Genomic DNA, 19,558 nt, shown 5'->3' with positions numbered 1-19,558 from the left:
TTCTGGTATCTGATCCTTTAGGATGTGGTCCCACTCGGTCACGTATCCAGCTTTTCTTCACAACCACCACAGTGGGAAACACACTTGGTTTTTTTAAATGCAAGTGTAAGCGGGGGAACAGTCCCGCTCTTGTGGGGAACTTTCCTGGCTTCTGCACGACCCCGGTGAAGTGGGCTAGCGAGAGGATCTGAGTCCTCGCTCCCACTTCCTTTACCCAGAGGCCTCCCTGCCCTTGAGGACTCCCCTTCCACTCTCCTGTCTGGCAGATTCCTCGTAACCCCAACAAGGCTGGGCCCAGGATTCCTGGGGGGCTCAACCCCCAACCCTGCTGTGGTCACCTAGGACAGGGGCTAGGGTGTCCCCACTCCGGGGTACTCTCTCTGCACTAGGCACTTCTCTGACCCACTGACCATTACATACAAGTTAAAATTATTTAATCAACAATTAATTTTAAAAAGAATAAGGAAAATGGGAAAAGTTAAAGGAAACACATCACACCGCTCTGTGGCTGGGAACATCACAAACAGTGTCTCTGGAACATCGGGGCAGTTCACAGTCTGTTCCTTGTAAGTCCCAGGCCCCTTCTCCGGCCCTGGCTGTGCTGCAGGGATGCTGCGGGTTGGACACTCACTCTGGTGGTAGCCACACGCTCTCAGGCTCTAAGTGGTAGGACCCTTCTTCCCAGTGTCGCCCCGCCCTGTCGGGGTTACGATCCAAGCCTGGCCTGCAGAGCCCCTTGGCTGAGGCGTCTCCCTGTGCTGGGCCTGCTGCCCAGGGTCCCCCTCGGTCTCCCCAGCTGCTCACCGCACCCGGCTCCGGACTGCTCCAGCCCCAGCTCCACCACTCGGTCTCAGCACGGCTGCAGCTCTGCCTCCAGCTCCCGGGGCTGCTGCTCTGGCCCCTCTGGCTCTGGCTGCTGCAGCTCTGCTCCCAGGACAGGTCTGCTCTGCAGGCTGCTTCTGTGACTCTGCTCCCAGCACTGACCTGCTTCCTGGGCTGCTTCTCTGGCCCCTCTGGCTCTGGTTGCTGCAGCTCTGCTCCCAGGACAGGGTCTGCTCTCTCTGGGCTGCTTTTCTGGTCCCTCTGGATCTGGCCCAGCTCTGCTCCCCAGCTCACCTTGGGCCCCTGCTTTCTCCTTAGCTCGGCCCCACGGGACCTCCCTGGCCTCCTGACTCTCTGTTTAGCCTGCCGGTCCTGTCATTGAGGCTGACCTGGAGCATTGGCCTCTCCCCATTGTTCCTGGGGACTATCAGTCTCAGGTCCTGGTTTCCCATAGACCCTTCCCCTTTTAGTACTCGGAGCTAGCCAACCAAAACACCCCCACTGAGTGTTAGTAAGGGGGCAACAGTCCCCTTCCACAAGCTAAGAATCTCACTGACTCACCTGACTCCAGGAGCTGGGGCTTGTGTGTGTGTTTGTGTGGTGCCCCTGTTTGGGGGCAGAGTTCGGTGTGAGGTTTCCCTGCGTGCGGTGTGGGTTTACTCACAGGATTCATGAGGCTGATCCCGGTCTAGCCCAGTATAAGGGGCTGGTGTGGCTGGAGCGGGCCCCTCCCCTGTGCGTGGTCAGCAGGAGCCTGGCTGGGACGTCCTTGCTGCGTGCTCATTGCAGACTCTTGGTGACCTTTCTCTCTGAAACTGTATATTAAAATTCAGCCCTCAGAGGCAGAAAGTAAAATGATCTCAACCTCTCACCCACATCCAATGCGCTCCAGAGCATGCTGGGATATTAACCACTCCTCTCCTGGGTCAGCCCCACCAAGAAATATGTCTGGGGTCTATCCACATCCAACAAACCTCCTGTTTTTGCAGCATCTGGTCTCTGCTCAGGAGAGACTCCACAATAGGAATAGCAAGAGGGCAGAGTGGGTCTGGGAGGTCAAGGTGGAGGAGCAGCAGCAGAAATGCGTCGGGGTGGGTGGGTGTCTCAGGGCAGACCAGGATTATGGTACACCCAGCAGAGTGGCCTACATCCATCACTTCGCTCCTTTCCTTAATGATCCCTTTTATCACCCATTTGTCTTTTTCACTTGTTCGTGGCAATGGCTGCCCATCTGCACATCAGCCTCTTTCCAGCTCCCGGCACAGCTCCCTGAAGAGAGAACCGCAGAGACAGGGGCAGCTAGTGTGGGGCCCTGCCTGAGCCACTCCTGCTAGGGAGAATCTCTCTAGCAAATGGGGCTTTGTGGAGTGGGTTTAGCCAGACGCTGCAGCTGAGACCTGAAGTCTGTTCACAGCCCGACTGGGCGGGGAGGTAAGAAAGGCCCCTTCAGCTTTACAGAATCACGGAATGGCCAGGAGTCAGATCCCAAGTGCAGGGGATTGTGGGGCATTAGTGTGAATGGGGGGCCTTGCGTGGGTGGGGATTGCTTTTCCAGCTGTGCTTTCCCTGTCTGTATAGCTGGGTACCTGTGTTGGGGCTATAAGAGACCGGGACTTGGACAGGTTTCAGAGTAACAGCCGTGTTAGTCTGTATTCGCAAAAAGAACAGGAGGACTTGTGGCACCTTAGAGACTAACCAATTTATCTGAGCATAAGCTTTCGTGAGCTACAGCTTACTTCATTGGATGCATACTGTGGAAAGTATAGAAGATCTTTTTATACACACAAAGCATGAAAAAATACCTCCCCCCACCCCACTCTCCTGCTGGTAATAGCTTATCTAAAGTGATCACTCTCCTTACAATGTGTATGATAATCAAGCTGGGCCATTTCCAGCACAAATCCAGGTTTTCTCACATACACACCCCCCCACACACACACAAACCCACTCTCCTGCTGGTAATAGCTGATCTAAAGTGACCACTCTCCTTACAATGTGTATGATAATCAAGGTGGGCTAAGTCATTATGCAAGGTAACCTATTTCCCCTTGTTTTTTCCTATCCCCCCCCCCCCCCCGCAGACGTTCTTGTTAAACCCTGGATTTGTGCTGGAAATGGCCCACCTTGATTATCATACACATTGTAAGGAGAGTGATCACTTTAGATAAGCTATTACCAGCAGGAGAGTGGGGTGGGGGGAGGTATTTTTTCATGCTTTGTGTGTATAAAAAGATCTTCTACACTTTCCATGGTATGCATCCGATGAAGTGAGCTGTAGCTCACGAAAGCTTATGCTCAAATAAATTGGTTTAATAAGAATGTCTGAGGAGGGGGGGGGTTAGGAAAACAAGGGGAAATAGGTTAGCTTGCATAATGACTTAGCCGCTTCCAGTCTCTATTCAAGCCTAAATTAATTGTATCCAATTTGCAAATGAATTCCAATTCAGCAGTCTCTCGCTGGACTCTGGATTTGAAGTTTTTCTGTTGTAATATCGCAACTTTCATGTCTGTAATCACGTGACCAGAGAGATTGAAGTGACAGTCACAGCTAGCAGTTAGAGCAGGAGTCAGTGGCCAGATGCCAAAGGTCAGAGCCAGAGTCAGGAATCGGAGCTGAGGGTCAGGAGTGAGACAAGGCGGGAGCAGGGCTGGGGGGCAACAGGCGCAGGAGCTATTGCAACCGTGGGCAAGTGCTTTGAGCACAAATGAACTTCTGCGGCTGCTGGGCTTAGGAGCCAGTCTGTTGACTCCTCAGACCAAGCCGGTGGGGGAGCCGATCAGGCAGCCTGCTACAGGCCGGCTGTGCTTGTTAGGTTGCCCCGGGCTGGCTCTGCAGCAGGCCCTGCTTCCTGACCAGGGGTGGGGAGGGGCTTGTCGTGTTGTTACAGGGTGTTGTCCCAGGCTGGAGGTGAAGACACAAATAAAGCGTTTGCCCTCCAGCTGTTGCGGAGCACGTGGGAATTCACACCCCTGTGGAGTGTGACCCCTGCAGCATGTCGGCCCCAAGCACTCACAACTCCCGAGTCAGGCCCCGAAATACCAGCCTGGCTTAAAAATCAGGAGAGTTTGTAAAAACATTGGGTTCTGTTTCTTTGCCTCCTGGGTCATGCTTTACAGCTTGCCCTCTGCAACCAGGACTGGACGCTTTGTTGTTAAATGCGAGCCAAGGTCCTCACTCACTCCCATGACTCCGGGAGCTGGGGCTTTAGTAAAAACGCTAAATATTGCAAGACTGGCAAAAAAAATCGTGAGAGCTGGCAACATACTGCATGTGTTTCCTCCCTTCCGCTAGCTCTCCACACCGACAGCAAGAAAACAGGCTGCATGCAGAAAGCGACCTGTCTCCGCCCGGGAAGCGTGTGCCCGACTTGGCTTATGTGCATGTATGTCACTGGCCTCTGCTGGAGAGAACACCTATCACCGGCTCAGGCCTATGGCGGTTCCACTGAGGTGCTGCAGAGGGGCTGGCAGCTCTGAGGAAGCCACGGTGGGGTCTGGTTCGGAGTCCCAGCTACAGAATGTGCAGGACGTACACAGATACACGCACATGGGGTGACCCTGATGCTCCTGATGGGAGGCCCCTGGGTCTGCCCCATCACCGGCTGGCAGAGAGTTTACAGGGACCCCGGGGGGCTAGGAACCGCCCCCAGTAGCGGATACCAAGAGGAGCTGACCCCAGCTGTGCCATGCTCTGCACCGACCACATCCTTAGGGACCAGCAGACGGGATGTGGAAATGCCCGTGTTTCACCCACACACTCGCTGGGTTTTCGAAATAGCTGAGAGCGTGGACCTCCATCTCCTTCCAGGGCTGAGTGATTCAGGCCCATCCCAGCCACGGGGGAGGAGCAAGGAGAGCCCGCAAGAGGCAGAAGCGTTGCTTCACACCTTGGTCCTGTTGCAGCTCACAGGGGGGCAGCGCAAGCCTTGGCTTCGCTCCGGACGTGCATAGAGCCCCTGTCCTCTGCGGTGCTGGTGCAGATAGTCTCACCCACCCACACTTCCCCTTTGGGGGAGTGACCCTCTGTGGGTCTGTGTCGCATTCCAGAGGATCCTGCCTCTGATAAGGAGCTGGCACCTTGGTCCATGTTCGTACCTACCAATACCGCGCTCCACGTCCTTCCTGCTCCCACTGCTCAGCCCATAAACAACGTGCCTGCCAGGAGCAGCTGGAGAGGAGCTCAGTCCCCAACCGCAGGGCTGCATTTTACAGACACAAGAGCGAGAACCAGATGATTGAACGTGTTTTTTAAATACCTAGACACCTGGTCCCTGCAAACCCTGCAGCAGCAAAGCCATGACGAACAGTAAGTGCCCAGAGCAGCACAGGCCACAGAGAAACCCTGCCTGTCTCCCCACAAGGCTCCAGGCTCACGCAGGGCTCCAGCCTCCCGCCGGAGGTTCCAGGCTGCAACTTCTCTGCGTTCTAGGCTGTCTCCCCGCTGGATTCTGGAGGGCCGCCTCACAGAGTTCCCGACTGCCTCCCCTCCGGGATGGGTCTGCAGCCAGCCGGGTCCAGGGACATTGAGGGGTGATGTTAACCCTTCCCCGTTCAACACACCCTCCTGCATGAGGCCGGAGCGGCATGCGGGGCAGGTGCTCCCCTCCCGACTGTGAGAGCTTTGCAAAATACTTGTGTCAAACTCAAACCAGCTGGAGCAGAGCAGGGTTTGAGGGCCCGTGTTTTCCCAGAGCTTCACCCAGGCTGTGGGCGCTTGGTGAACAATCTGGGGAGCCACCGAACCACACCCCGAGCCACCACTGCCGCTCTCCCCAGAGCAAGGCCCAAGACCTCATTGTTACTTAGAAGGATAAGGAAGGTTGAGTGCCCATCAATTGGCAACGGAGTGCCATGCCATATAGGGCAAGAACCATCTGGCACTAGGGAACTGGCCTCTCACTACCAGGCCCGCAATGAAAGGTCCCAGGGTGCAGTGGATGCGGTGGAGGATGCTACCTGGAAGGGGTGGTTCATCAGCCCTGCAAAGGGAACTGCATAAGCACCCTTGCACAGGGGGTGGCCTCCCCCTGCCTACAGAGCCAGCATGAGGCCTGGGCACCCCTGTAATGCCACCGAATCCCGACTGTGAAGCCTGGTGCAGGGGGAATCCTAACCCCAGAGGGCAATGGGCTGAGAGTGGGCAGAGCCACGCTGGCTCCCTGCCCCTCTGCCCAGCACTAGCCCTTCCTGTTGGTGCTGCTGCTGTGTTTTCTAAGCTGTTTGCCACCTCTCAGGTCTTTGAGACTCTCCCTTGATTTTAATCTCAGGCTCCCAGGCTTCATCTGAGAATTCCTCCTTTCCCCTGGCAGTCCATCAGCCCAGGCCACTGTGCAATGCCAGGACAGTGCAAGCTGTGGAAGCTAGAGAGACCAGCTGGGTCTGTCTGTGACCTGCAGCCCCCTTTGCATTCATCACAGCCCAGGCCTGTCTCTGATGTAGCACATGGGACAATCCATGGGACTCCTTGCTGTGGTGTACTGGAAACTGGTTACAAAGAACAAGCCATCACTTTAAGCTTGAGGGATTTCCTGGTCCTGCTTGGAGGCTAGGGCCTCAGAGGGAAGCTGCGTGATCTGCATCAGTCAGCAGCTGGCCAGCCTGGAGAGAAGCAGCCTAGAAAATGGTGGGATGAGGTGTACCTCTCTGCTTTGTCTCTCTGGTTTATCACGATGAATTCTCAGAAATGAAGGTGTGGGTTGGTGCAACCTTCCAGCAAGAGTATTTGTGTTTTTACCTCACTTGTGTGTGTGCGAGCCATGAAACAGAACACTTCCAGTGCTCCTCTTCAGATTGTTACACCTCTATTCAAATGTTTCATCTCAATCCCCAGTGGTCATTTTTAATCTCATAAAAAATCCTTTACAAGGGGCATTCAGGACATGGCTGCTTTGGGCTGTCAATTGGTTCCCTTCCTTCTTTGGGGCCAGATGGCCACCCCCCCGCCCAACAAATGATCACAGCAGAAGAGGAAGGATAACATTTACATCCCTGTAATGTTTATTGGTCCCTGTTACAAAATTACCACTCAGCTTGGGCTTCGCATGGAGGCCCAGGATGGGCACAGCAGGGTGCAAAACCGGGGCTGGGGCAGATCTGTGGTATGGGGGGAGCCCAGGGCCGGAAAAGCAGAGGGCTGCAGGTCAGGATTGAGGGGCATTGGCAGAGCTGTATGTGGGGGAGCCCCCGGCTGGAATAGTAGGGGGCTGCGAATCAGGACTGAGGGGCATCGGCAGATCTGTGCACAGGGGGAACTGCCCCGACCCCAACAAGGTGAAGATGCAAACCAGGAAGCAGCAGAGTGCGGAATGGGCACTGTCTGATGACCAAAGCGTTCCAGACACAAACCACCCTTTGCTCTCGGTGGCCCAGGTGCCCGCATTGTCGATTGTCCAGACACACCAACAGCAGTGACTCCCCATCCTGGCAGGGGAGCCGGTCTGAACCAGTGGGGCAGGGCATGCGAGCGCTTGCACCGTCTGTTACAAAGGGAGGAATTCATTCAGGGCTGTCCTCACAACCCCTCTGTCCAGACAGGTCACCGGCCGAGACAGGCTCACGCCTTCTTGCTGAAGCCTGTCATCACACAGGTCCCAGCCAAACTGGGGAGCGGCACCACACAATCACTCTGCTCAGGAACCCACCCCCTCCTACACCCTGGCATCCCACCAGGCTAATTCTCTGGATGCTGAAATTTTGCATCTTCAGCTTGGATCTCCAGCTACTCCAGTCCGCAGGATCAGTCTAAGGAGAAGAGACATAGGGCAGCCGACTTCCAGTTCATCACGGCCCCAACCGGCTCAGCTACGGGGCAGCTTGTCACCACGAGACGGAAGGGATGCACCTCTGGATCACGAAGATGCCTGGCTGAGCCTGGGCAGCAGAGACATGGCAGGTCCAGTATGCGGGATGGGCTCCCCGGCCCACTAGCACAGTCGAGTCCCTTCTGGTGTCCAGTCAGCAGCAGGCTGATGAGGCGTGAAACAATCTTGCTTTGGTTCTTGCTGTCATCCTGGGCTTTTATCCCGCTGGGTGCTCCTCTTCCTACCTCTCCAGCAGGCCCTTGACTGGACCAGTGGGCCCCAGATCCCTGGGCCAAGCTATACGGAGCGCTTGGAGACCGGTGCAGCAGCCTATGGCCCAGCAGGGACGGGGGGAGGTTCGCAGCAGCTAGTGGCAGACGTGGTCCAGGCTTATCGGGCCTTTGGCGCTGAAACACCTGCTGTCCCTCTCGAAGCCAGGGCCCCTCTTTCACTCACAGCCAGGGACTCCGTTTTCCTCACCAGCGAGCGAGCGCCCCTCCAGCATCCCCGTCCTTCCCTTGTGTCCCTCCGGGTGTGTGGCCTGGCCGCTCGGGGCTGTGTCATACTGGATTGCTGCCAAAGGGAATGCACCAGTTAGCGAGGGTGGCTGCCCAGTTCAGGGCCAGGGGACTGGCTGGCATGGGCACCTGGGAGCTCATCTGGGCATTGAGGGACCCCAGGTCTGAGCTGGGCAAGTGAGATAGACTCTGGGGAAGTCTATGGGGCATTCCACCTATTTACATCGGGGGGAATCTGGCCCCAGCTCGGGTTTAGGCCAGAGGAATATGCTGAGAGGGGAGCACACAGGGTTGTGGTATAAGCCATGGCTTGCTCCACCCGAGTCAGGACAGATGGAGAGCTCTGACGTACCCTGGGGCTTGGCCAGGCCCAGACCAGGGGGACAGCAAAGGTGGCTTGAAGCCCCCCACCCTGCCCCAAACACAGGAAGGGAGTAGTGGAGAATTGGGCTCCCAGGCACCCCGCAGGATCGAGCCCTGCTTTGGGGCTGTGGGAGCAAAGAAGAGCCCCGTGGGTGTTTTCCAGCTTGAGAGCTCCAAGTTTCACAGCAGCAGTGCTATGGTCACCACAGCCACCCTGAGGGCCAGGGCATGCTGGGAGGGGACCTCTCCCATCATGTGGATGCTGTCACTAGCCTGGGTGGGGGAGGGGAGCTTGCCCCACTCACCGTGCAGAGGGATCAGCCCTCCCAGCTCCAATCCCGCACAGAAGCGGTGCCAAGTGCCTAAGCAGCACCATGGAAATCAGCCAGGGGCTTGGCGGACGTGCTGGAGCGGGGTCTAGGAGCCAGGGCTGGCTGCTTCCCATCCAACCCCCTCTCCCCCACACTCCAACCCACCACAGCGCTCAGGGCTGCTCCAGGCCTGGGGATCTGCAGCTGCCCCAGCACCTGCCCAGGTTGGAGCATGCCCAGGAGGCTGGCAGTGGGACCTGGCACATTGTCTCCAAGGCAGGGGGAGGGGGTTAGGGCACTGGCAACCCAGTCCTGAAACACCCGGGCTTGCCAGCTGGGATCCCATGTCAGCAGCATTAGGCCAAGGAAGGCAGGGTCCTGTAGCGGGGCTCTGGCACACGGAGAGAAGTGACTGCCTGGGGGAAGGGCCTGCACCCGCGGGTGAAGCGGAGTCTGCTCGTGCAGCAAGGGGGTTCATCAGCCCATGGCCAGGTTCCAGGCAAAGGCTACGGAAACCCCATCCTGGCACTCAGTGGAGACACAATCTATGCCTGGCCCCCTCCCACCCCGCTCCTTTCCCCTCCCGCCAGGCCAGAGAGAGGAACTGAAATTCTTCCCCACCCAGTCCCAGAAACAGCAGCTCAGGGGCCCTTGCGGGAGGCTAACCCCCGACTGGCACAGGGTAAATACATGCAGCACCCAGCCCAGCACCCACAGCTCCCTCTGAAATCCCGGAGAGTTGGGGGCACGCCGGGAAATCAGGCGATAGGCCCCGCAACGAAAACACGGAGGGAAAAGAGGGGCCTGGAGACGGAGGGCTGGGATGGCTCTGGGAAGGGCAAGGGGGCCTGGCACATCACCCTTGGCGTGGGCAGGGTAACACCCTGCACCAGCAGAGGTGGAAGGCAAGACTCAGCGGAGACCTCCCTCGGCTGAGCCCAAGGAGTGACCCCTTGGGCTGGTAGCAGCGGAAAGTTGTTATCCTCCAGGGGTCCTGCTCTAGGGAAGTTCGCTGCCTCGGGGACATGAGCCAGTTCCAAAGCAAGGAGCCGAGAGCTGAGCCCCGGATTCCCCCCGCTGCCCGTCGCACGGATCACTCCCCCCGGGGGCCGCGCTCCGCCCCGCGCCGCCCGGCCCCAGGCTCACCCGCCCCGCCGCCGCGCCGGGCCCGCACGCTCTGCATGGCCCGGCGGTTCTGGAACCGCACCAGCCCCAGCCCGATCTCCGCGCTCCAGCCGGGCTCCTCCCGCGGGCCGCGGAAGTCGATCTCGCCGCCGCCCTCGGTCACCACGGTGAAGTAGACGTGCCGCCGCTTCCACTCCACGCACTCCACCGCCCGCATGCGGGCGAAGCCGAGCTCCTTGCCGCGGGAGCCGCCGGGCTCGAAGAGCCGCAGCCCCTCCTCGGTCAGCAGGCAGCGCTTCCTCTTCCAGCGCTGCAGCAGCCCCCCGCTGCGCTTCTCCAGCACCCCCTCCTTCAGCACCTGCGAGGGGGCCACGGCCGCCGGGCCGGCCCCCGCCGGGGCATCCCCTGGAGCCCGGCTCCCCGGGGCGCCCGGCGCCGGCTGGGCACCAGAACCGCGGCTCAGCCCTGGCCCCGCGCTGCCCTGCCCGGGATGTGTCGCTACACGCCCAGGCTCTCCTGCCTTCCCGCTTCCCGCTTGCATCTTCCCCTGCGGAGCCTGGCCCCTCGCCCCTCCTGCCTGACGGGCACCCTTCCCGGCCGAGCGCGGGCCGGGCCAGGCTGGGGGCGGCCTCGGCGCGCAGCTGGGATTCATTCACAAATGGGCACACGCGGCTGGGGAGGGAGAGGATCCCTGCGGAGCAGCCCCGGTTCCACCCCTGGGCTTTCCTGGCTGCCGGAGCCCCTGGGTGAGGGGGAGGGTTAGTGGTTTGCAGGGCTGATGTGCCGGTTTGAGGCCTGAATCGTTGGCAGGAGGGCAGCGTAAATCCACCCTTTGCTCTGCAGCAACCTGAACCCGGGAGTGGAGCTGTTTGCACAGCAAGGGTGCCAGGCGAGGATCTGAGTCATTCGCATGGCAGCTGGGCCAGGTGGGGTCTGAGTCCTGTGTGTGGCAGCCAGGCCAGATGGGGGTCTGCCCCCTCTTTATGACCATGCCTCAGAGGCCTGGCACACCCAGCCTCTGCCACGCTCCGGAGGATGAACCCCAGCAGGAGGCAGGCCCAGTGGCCCCAGATACGAACAACCTAGGGGGGTTGTGTGCAGCTTTGCCGACCCCCACACATTGGCTTGATCAGTTGCTTCACATATGCACATCCCCACAAAGGGGCTCCCTCTTGTCTCCTGGGCTTTGCTATGGTCTGGTGCTTCCCTCTGGCTTTGTGGGTGGGTGGGTTTGAAACCAGACCCTTCAGCATTACAACTCAGGCCTTTGCCACTTGAGCTAAAGGGGTAACTCTTGTAGCTGATGGCAGTAGTAGGCTGTCATCCTCTAACAGTACAGACACTAGAGAGGGCTCGTAGCAGTGGAAAGGCAAGATGACAGGCTTGGTGGGATGGTCTGTGAGGCAAGCAGCCAGCATCACATGCTTGGGGGGTAGAGAAACCAGAGCAAATCCCCCACTGACAGGGACAGGATGTGAGATCAGGGCCATGTGGTATAAAGATGTCACCACCCCTTCCAGTGTTATCAGCAGGGTCTGAATCCAGGACCTTCAGCACTAAACCCACCAGCCTTTCTTGCTTGAGCTAAAGAAGCAGAGATCTGGGCAGGCAGCAGAAGAAGGCTCTTAGCCAGATTAGCTGCCGGGGGGGACAAATGCCCACACTGTGCTCTTGGGTTGGCAGGAATTAGTTGGGGAGGTGCCCACATGCTATCTGTGTTCCAGGGTCCAGGGCCGCAGGTGGGAGGATACCCCTGGCCAGGGCTGAGGAGAGCTGGGCCGGCTGCCACGCGAATGGCTCAGACCCCCACCCACCCCGGCCCGGCTGCCATTTGAATGGCATTGGGAGAGCAGCGGGCACCTGCAAAGCCTCCAGCTGCTCCCTTCATCCTAGCGATGGTGCTGCCCAGGGGAGAGGAGCGCAGGTACTGTTGGAAAGAGCCTCCCTGAATGCAGCCGGCAGCTACTGATTACCCACATTTCTCAGCCATCCGCAGCCCCAGGGCAGCTGCTGGATATGGCCGGAGCTGTGAGTCTGTGGTAAGAATGAGACACGGCTAATTACTCCTCCTTAAAAGGGCTGGGGCAGCAAATCCCAGCGGAAGCTGTACCCAGGAACCAGTTAATGATTCCAAGGGCCAACTCCCCCCTGCCTCACATGGGGTAAATCTGGAGTAACCAAAAGCACAAATGGACCTCCTGGGGTTAACTTCAGTCCCACCTACCCTGTACTACATTACAGCCCCCTGCAGGAGTTGAACCCAGGACTCAAGCACACACCTCTCCTACCTGAGCTAAAGGACCATTGGCTGGCAGCGGTAGTAGGTTATCCTCTATGTCAACCAAGAGGGATCCAACCCGCACTTTACAGTTGTGTCCCTGTCGTCCCCCCCCCCGCCAGGTTTGATCTTGCAGCATAGACTGGGTCAAACGAAGTCCCTGACCCAGCCTATAAGCCAAGGTTGCAGGAAGAACCAGGCACAGGGCACCGCATGACTGACCAGGGTTCAACCATGTTGGGGGCTGTTGCACAGAACATTTCTCCAGTGTCAGCAGGACCTTGGCAGGTACCTTGCTGCTAGATTTGGGGGCTGCAGCAAGGAGCTGGCACATAACGGAGCTGCATGTGGGCAGCCCAGAGTCCTCGAGGTCATGAGAAGTAGCAATGAAGCAACTGCAACTTGGGAAAACCCAGGTGCTTGTAAGGGTCGGATTGTGGTTTTATGGTCTGTCCTCTGCACCGCAGGCCAGGTCAGGGTTAGCGGGGGGACAGGCCGCACCTCCTGCACTCTGTGACAACGCCAGAGCATCACATCCTGGTGCTAACTCATGACAGCATGCCCCGACATGAGCTGCAGCCAGAGCTTCTTCCTTCCCAAATCTATCTAGCCCTGGGCCTCAAATTCCCCTCTCCTGTCCTGCAATACAATCACCCCTTATGGGAACGGAAGGGAGCAGGGCCCTTCTCTGCAATGACTCCACAGTGCCACCTGGTGTCAGAGACCTGCAACTGTCCCATTGTCACCGTTTCTGCACCTCCCCCACCCCACTGGAACATTTACGTGCAAGGAAATCCAGGGAGCATGCTCTGTGTGTGATTTGCAATTGGGATGTGGCCACCTTTGACTCTTCCAGAATTGTAGCTGCCATGCATCCATGCCATGCTCTCAGTAACGCTTCATCCGCCCTGCAATGGATTAAGAGGCGAGACTCCTGGGCTGTGAGGTCACCCTGCCATAGCATGGCGTCACCACGGTGCGATGTCACAGCGCGGTGAGCTCATCGCACGGCTGGGAGATGTCATTGCACTGTCAGGTCAGCCCATGGTGGCACTCGGCCCTCCCACGGCCACGATGAAATGCAGCAAAGATGAGAGAGAAAGAAAAAGGGGGAAAGAGAAGTGAACGCTAGAAGGGAGAGAAAGAGGAGGAAGGAGATGGGTATAAAAGAAAGCAATGAAAACCCAGATATAAAACCACAGCCCCGACGGCTGCTGGGCAGGGAGTATTAGAGAGAGATCGTAGCCCTCTGGCCTATTGTGAATGTTCTCTCTGGAGAGATCAGATCAGAACATAAGAACGGCCACACTGGGTTGGACCAATTGTCCATCTAGCCCAGTGTCCTGCCTTCCAACAGTGGCGAGCGCCAGGTGCTTCAGAGGGAATGAACAGAAGAGGGCAATTATTAAGTGAGCCATGCCCTGTTGTCCAGTCCCAGCTTCTGGCAGGCCGCAGTTTAGGGACACCCAGAGCGTGGGGTCCTGTAGACATGGTGCCACCACACACCTGCACAAAAAGCAGTGCCTGAGACGGTGGCAGCATCGCTTTGCTTCACGGCTGCCACCGTGCCCCGTGGCAACGCCACTCTGGTTTGCAGGGCAAACCAGCACAGGAAGGAGGGTGTTTGTGGGGGGGAGGATCCCCAGTTAGGTTAGCCTGGCTTTGCATGCCGGGGAGCCAGGACTGCACAGGGAACCAAGAGCACAGCCCTGAGAGAGTACATGGTCTCTTGGAGGCACCGACGGCAGAGGTCTCGCCCAGTGCGGGGATAATACAGCAAACGTCTCCGTTGGCCTTAACACTTGCATAGCCCCCCATCTCCTTGGGCTCCATGCACGCAGATAACAATGTACATGGGCCAAACCAGCCCCGGCCCAGCCTGTGAAACCTGCCAGCGTTTGTGCCGAATCAGGCTCATGTGTTTATCTTGCCCCCAGCGCAGAAGCGTCTGGGCACCTCAGAGCCTGTAATGCATTTGCCGTTGTGCACCCTTGCGGGGTACTGGCTCCATTGTACAGCTGGGGGACTGAGGCAGAGCAAGGCTAAGGGACGTGTCCCAGCTCATGCAAAGCAGGGCCTTGAACCCAGGTCTCCCCAGTCCCAAGCGAACACACTAACAACTGGGGCAACCTTCCTACCTAAGGGAGGGGGGGGAAGCTTGCTTCAAACAGACACGTGCCGGACTCTTAAGTGACCTCCCCATTACAGCTGGCTGGAAAACGCCACTTCCCTTTCACAGAAAACATCAGCGCTGGGGATTTGGTTTTGTTCTGCCCTGAGAGGAAACCAAGACCTTTTAAAATAGCCCAGTGGTTAGGGCCCTCATCTGGGATGTAGGGGACCTACTCTGCCTGATTCAACCCAGCGCTCCCAGCTGATGGCCCTAGCCACTGGGCCACTGGCTATTTTGGGTCATTTGGCCTCTCTCTACCCATCCCCCTCAAAATTCCACCTGCACCTGAGAAACCTTCTGAGCCAGATGCATTCCGTGGGAAAATTCCCAGCCCCCTCCCCTCCCTATCTAATGGCTGGGACCCTGGAGCCCCTCCTGGCATCTCAGCCTGCAGTGCCCAGGAGTCTGCCAGCAGAGGGCACAGACACTCACCCAACTCTGCTGGGTTCAGATTCTGAATTGCCCCAGCCCTTCCCTTCCCAAGGAGCAGCCGAGCGGAGCCAGTCCCTTAACACCACAGTCCTGCTGCCAGCAGGTATAGGGACAGCTTCCCATCATTGTCATGGAGCCAGGGATCAGAGCTCAGATCAATCCGCCCCAGTTGTGCCAGGGTAACTGAAGGGCACGGTAGATTGGACATCACCCCCAGCCTTGTGCTTTACCAAGTCCTATCATCAGGGCCCAGCAAACCCTGCCCCTTGGTGGTGGCTGGGGATTTGGCAAAGAAACCAATACCATTTACCACAAAAAGGTATCTGGATCCCTATGGGTCCAGCTAGGAGCCAAACCTTTGGCCTAAAGCCCCACAGAGGTGTTACAACTGTCCCCCCCGCCCAATTCTGAAAGTGCCCCTTGCTCCTGGCCTGCAGGGCCCCACCCCCCCTTTCAGTTCTGAGCCACACGCAGCCCTGGACCTCAATCCTGACCTGCAGCGCCCTGCGATTCCAGCCCTGGGCTCCCCGCACAACTGTGTTGCTGCCTCTCAGCCCCGAGCTGTGTCTTCCCGTAGCCTCTCTTTAGCATGGAGGGGGCCTAGTAGGTCGAGTATCAGCACACGTCAGCTCTGTCCACCTGTAGATCTCCAACAGTGTCAACACCCCTATGGCGCAGATGGGGGAGCTGGGCTTTAGACAGATCCCTTGGGGGCAAATGAGACCCACTCAGCCTTGTTCTCAGCAGTGTCCTCGCTGTGGTCTGACAGCAGGGGCAGTTGTCCCCCGTAGGGCACTGACCTCCGCACCACAAACAGCTGGGCCCTCCTGCTGCACAACCAGGCAGGCCAAGGGAGACTTCTGGCTGTTACTGAGGCGTCCCTGCTCCATGCGAGGAGAGCACGCTCTGTCCCTAGCCAGGCTCCGGCTCCATTAGGGAGACAAGCTGCAAGGTGGGGCCTGGCTGCACAGCTGCGGTGAGAGCCCCTGCCCAGACAGACCCTCCCCATGGAGCGCTCTGATGCCAGAGCGGTGATGGAAAGAGCTCCTGGGAACCAGGCGAAGATGGTGAATGAAGGGTCCAGACCCCTGGAGCCCACTCGGGGGCAGCAGCTCCAGCCTGGGGTCCTTACCCACACTGCAGTGCTTGGGGACTTGTCCATTTGTGAGTGAAGTTAATGAGGGTTAACCAGGTAATAGCTCTGCTATTACAGCCCAGGCCTGACTCAGAGTTGCGCCTGCCCTGGGCTTAGATGCCCACAGACTGGGCATCAGTGGGGTGGAGAAACTGGGGCCCTGGGCTGAGATTAAACTCATGCCACTTGTGACCCGACTAGTTAATACAGTGTCACCTACCTTAGCAGAGCACATGGCCTGCGTTTCCCATAGGCTGCTCCTAGTAAGAGTCTAATACTGCTGCCAGCTAGGGCGGGGTGGGGCTGGGGGCGAGCCTCCCCAGCCAGGAGCTCAAGGGCTGGCAGGATGGTCCCGCGGGCTGGTTGTGGCCCATGGGCCGTAGTTTGCCCACCTCTGAGCTACAGCCCACTTCATCGGATGCATGCAGTGGAAATAGCTGCTTGTAACACTGACGGTCCCAGGTTCAAATCCTGCTGATGACACAAGCAGTGGGGTAATGAAGTAGTTTTGATCCAGGTCTCTAAAGGAAGCAGCCAGTTCCCTTCCTACAGAGTCAGTTTCACATGAAGCCAAAGAAGGCGTTCTCCTCTCATGTGGCGAATCCCTCCTCTTATTGCTAGGGAAAGAAGAGACTGAACAAGAGCCTCATGCTCAGAGCTTTATTGAATACATAATTTTGCTTGAACGCAATCCTTGCACATGGCACATACCGTAGAAATATTGCAACATAATGTTTCTCCCGCACTGTGGAAAAGGTCTGTGGAGTCCTTGACATCCCTGCTTCAGGAGGAAACAGGAGAAATGAAAGCTGTGAGCTTTGCTCAGGTAAAACCCTGAAGGGAGGGAATGATGCCAAGTGAATTAGTGAAGTTTTAGGTATAAACCCAAAGAACGCTCTGTGTGATCCCATGTTCTAGTATTCCTTGGTCAGTTTTTGCATCTTTCTATTCTGCTCAAGGCGTCAGATGGCATCTGAGCCCATGAAAGCAAAGCCGCACCTGAAGCCCCCCAAGGAGAATGGTACCAGGGCACGTTTGTCTGTTTATACAGCACTGTAACCGAGGACAAAACTGGCCCGTTTTTTTTTAAAAACATGCAAACATTTCCCAACAGAGTTTGCAATCCAAACACGGTGGCACCAACTGTGAACCAAGCACGAAACTGATATCAGTGTTCAAGCTGAGCGAAACACAAAACAGTGGCACAAACAGTGAAAAACAAGTTGGATTTTTTCCACGCTCTTGGGTTAATAGGCTAAGGTGCTGTTAGTAACGCGGGAAGAGAAATCTCAGCCAAATGTGTCCAAGTTAGCCAGTGACGCTGGGCATCGGTTTTTAGGAACACCATACCAGGCAGCTTGGGGCTGGAGTTTCAGACGTGCCAAGTACCCATTTGAAGTCAGTGGGAGCTGCAGTGGTTCTGAAAGAGATCAGGACCCTGTTGGCTCCCCAAAACTGAGACAATCTGAGTCAGTGGCCACTTCTGAAAGCACACTAGTTTCCTAGATTTAGAACCAGGGTGTAACTTGACATCGCTCTATTGAAGTCAATGGAACTATGCCGATATATGCCACTGGGGAGCTGGCCAGTGATTTATATTGGACTGTCCCTCCAATTAGTATTTTAAATACAATACACTATTAAAAAAATATTCTCCTCTCCCTCGTCTGTATCTCTCACTCACATCAGTCACTGGATCTCTGTCTCCCTCTATCTCCAGAGGAACAATAACCCACCTACAAGCCCCAATCATTTGCCAGCTTTGATTTTTTTTACATCTATGAACAATCGAGTAAGGCTTGTTACACTCCTCTGACGTCCCAGTGGATGGCTGCATTCAGAGCCTCAGAGGATCTAGATAAGCATCCAGGTTTCACAGGTGAGCCTACCACCTACAAAGTGATGCGCCCCAGCTGTGTGGAAAGTTCTCTGCATGTGTGTGCGCGGGTGTCAAGGCCATTTGGCCTATGCTGCTCAATCCTGAGCCAAAGCCCATGGCTGTCAACAGGAAGATTCCCGATTCTTTCGGTGAGCTTTGGATCAGGAAACCAGCAGGCAAGTGGGTGGTGGTCTAGTTAGAATAAGCAGGAGTTTATTGACAGAAGCACTGGCAGGAAGTGGGGGAAGGATCGGGCTGCCTTGATCCACGTTTGAAGGTCAGTCTGGATGAGCTTGGTATCGGCGAAGCGCTCAGCACTGCAGGGGAGAGGCAGAGGAACCAATCCTGACAGCTCACTCGGAGTGGATGAGAGCACCGGCTCCCTGCCCAAAGCCAAACCCCTTGGGCCCAAAGTTCTTAGCGTAGCATCCTGCGGGAGGGGAGAAGCCATGAGTGATGACGACACAGGGAAGGGAGGGGTGCCAGCCACAGGGGACATAGGGATGTGGGGGAGGTGGTTTTACGGTGTGGGGTCAGTGCTGAAATAGGCTCGTTCCCAGAGTTCAGAACAGAGGCAGAAACAGGGTGAAGAAACAAGCACATGGGGACTGGTTAACACCTTTCATCAGAGGATCTCAAAGCCCTTTATGAATGAGGGCCACTGTTGTTACCCCCAATAGGGAAACTGAGGCACAAAGGGGGGGAACGGACTTGCCACGCAGCAAGGTCAGTGACAGAGCTGGGAGTAGAACCCAGGTGTCCTGGCTCCCAGCCTGGTTCCCTATCCACTGCAACTCTCCTCCAGCCTGCAGATAGTTGCCCTTGTTAGCTGGCTGCCAGGGGAGGGGGTTTAATTTCTCACCTCTACTGCTAGATGTGGACAAGCGTTCCCAGCCGAGCCCCAGAGATCAGGCTCACATGGAACTCTCTCCCTTCTCCTAGATCCCACCCACACACTGGCCCTCATCCAGTGACAACCCCCCAGATTCACTGTCAGTGGGCCCTGGGCAGAGCTCACGGGATAATCAGGGATGGCAGAGTCTCTGGTTTCTGGCAGAGAGTTTGGTGCAATGAAAGGTGTGCGATCATCCGCCCCGGAGATCAACCGGAAGGGACACAAACCCAGGCAGCGGCAGGGGGGGCTCCCCTGTACAGAGCTGGGGCCACACACAGCCAGTCATGCCTGGGCAACCCGGTGGCCAGCTCCAGCACTTTGGGAGCAGCTTCAAGGGAGCCTGGTGTGTGTGTGTGTGTGTGTGAGAGTGAGAGAGAGTGTGTGTGTGAGAGTGAGAGAGAGAGAGAGAGAGAGAATTGGGGAATTGGATGTGCACTGATGCCCTTGCCCATTGCAAGACACTGACATGTTAGATTCACTTGGCCCTTCCAGAGGCCCCCAGCCGCCCCCACAAACCTAGACCAGCCTGGCTATGGCCCAGGTGGAGCAGGGTGAGGTCATTTGTAGGTGCTAGATGTGGCGAGACCCAGTGGTTCTCCAGCCTGTGTGGCTGGCACGGCATTAACCCACAAGCACCCACAAGGCCACTAGAGCGCCCGGGTGCTCGCTGTTGCCATACACGGGGTGCTCCCCAGGCACATCCCTGCTCCTCTGGGGCCATTCGGACCGCTTCCCTGTCCACTCACGTTTCACTATCAGCTACCCCCCAGGATTTTAGCAGGGCATACAATTGTTAGCATCTCCTGTGCTGGTTTGGGGTCAGCAAT

The 19,558-nt window shown here is 57.1% G+C and overlaps 2 protein-coding genes across 2 annotated transcripts in view; both read right to left on the bottom strand.

The window, feature by feature from the left end:
- Positions 1 to 6,812: 6,812 nt before the first annotated feature.
- Positions 6,813 to 10,480, bottom strand: PHLDA3 (pleckstrin homology like domain family A member 3). The gene is made up of 2 exons (XM_074936483.1): positions 9,961 to 10,480; positions 6,813 to 8,195 (listed from the first exon to the last, which is right to left on the bottom strand). Exons 1-2 carry the CDS (start codon positions 10,478 to 10,480, stop codon positions 8,071 to 8,073), a joined length of 645 nt encoding a protein of 214 aa, XP_074792584.1. The 3' UTR covers positions 6,813 to 8,070.
- A 6,125-nt stretch (positions 10,481 to 16,605) lies between these two features.
- Positions 16,606 to 19,558, bottom strand: part of CSRP1 (cysteine and glycine rich protein 1) — a 62,916-nt gene continuing 59,963 nt past the window's right edge. The window contains exon 6 of the mRNA XM_074935999.1: positions 16,606 to 18,266. Within this exon, the coding sequence (XP_074792100.1) occupies positions 18,190 to 18,266 (77 nt within the window). The 3' untranslated portion in view covers positions 16,606 to 18,189. The remainder of the gene's footprint in view (positions 18,267 to 19,558) is intronic.

This window comes from Natator depressus, chromosome 21, assembly GCF_965152275.1.
Source record: "Natator depressus isolate rNatDep1 chromosome 21, rNatDep2.hap1, whole genome shotgun sequence".
NCBI classification, from domain to species: domain Eukaryota; kingdom Metazoa; phylum Chordata; order Testudines; family Cheloniidae; genus Natator; species Natator depressus.
Note: the sequence above shows the minus strand (reverse complement) of the source record. Positions and strands in the feature narration are given on the sequence as shown.

Excerpts from the sequence above, each read along its gene's own strand:
- PHLDA3 (XM_074936483.1), bottom strand. The coding sequence starts at position 10,480 with ATGCAAGCGGGAAGCGGGAAGGCAGGAGAGCCTGGGCGTGTAGCGACA. Across the intron at positions 8,196-9,960 it reads CCGGCGCGGCGGCGGGGCGG|CAATCCAGTATGACACAGCC; the intron begins GTGAGCCTGGGG and ends TCCCTTTGGCAG.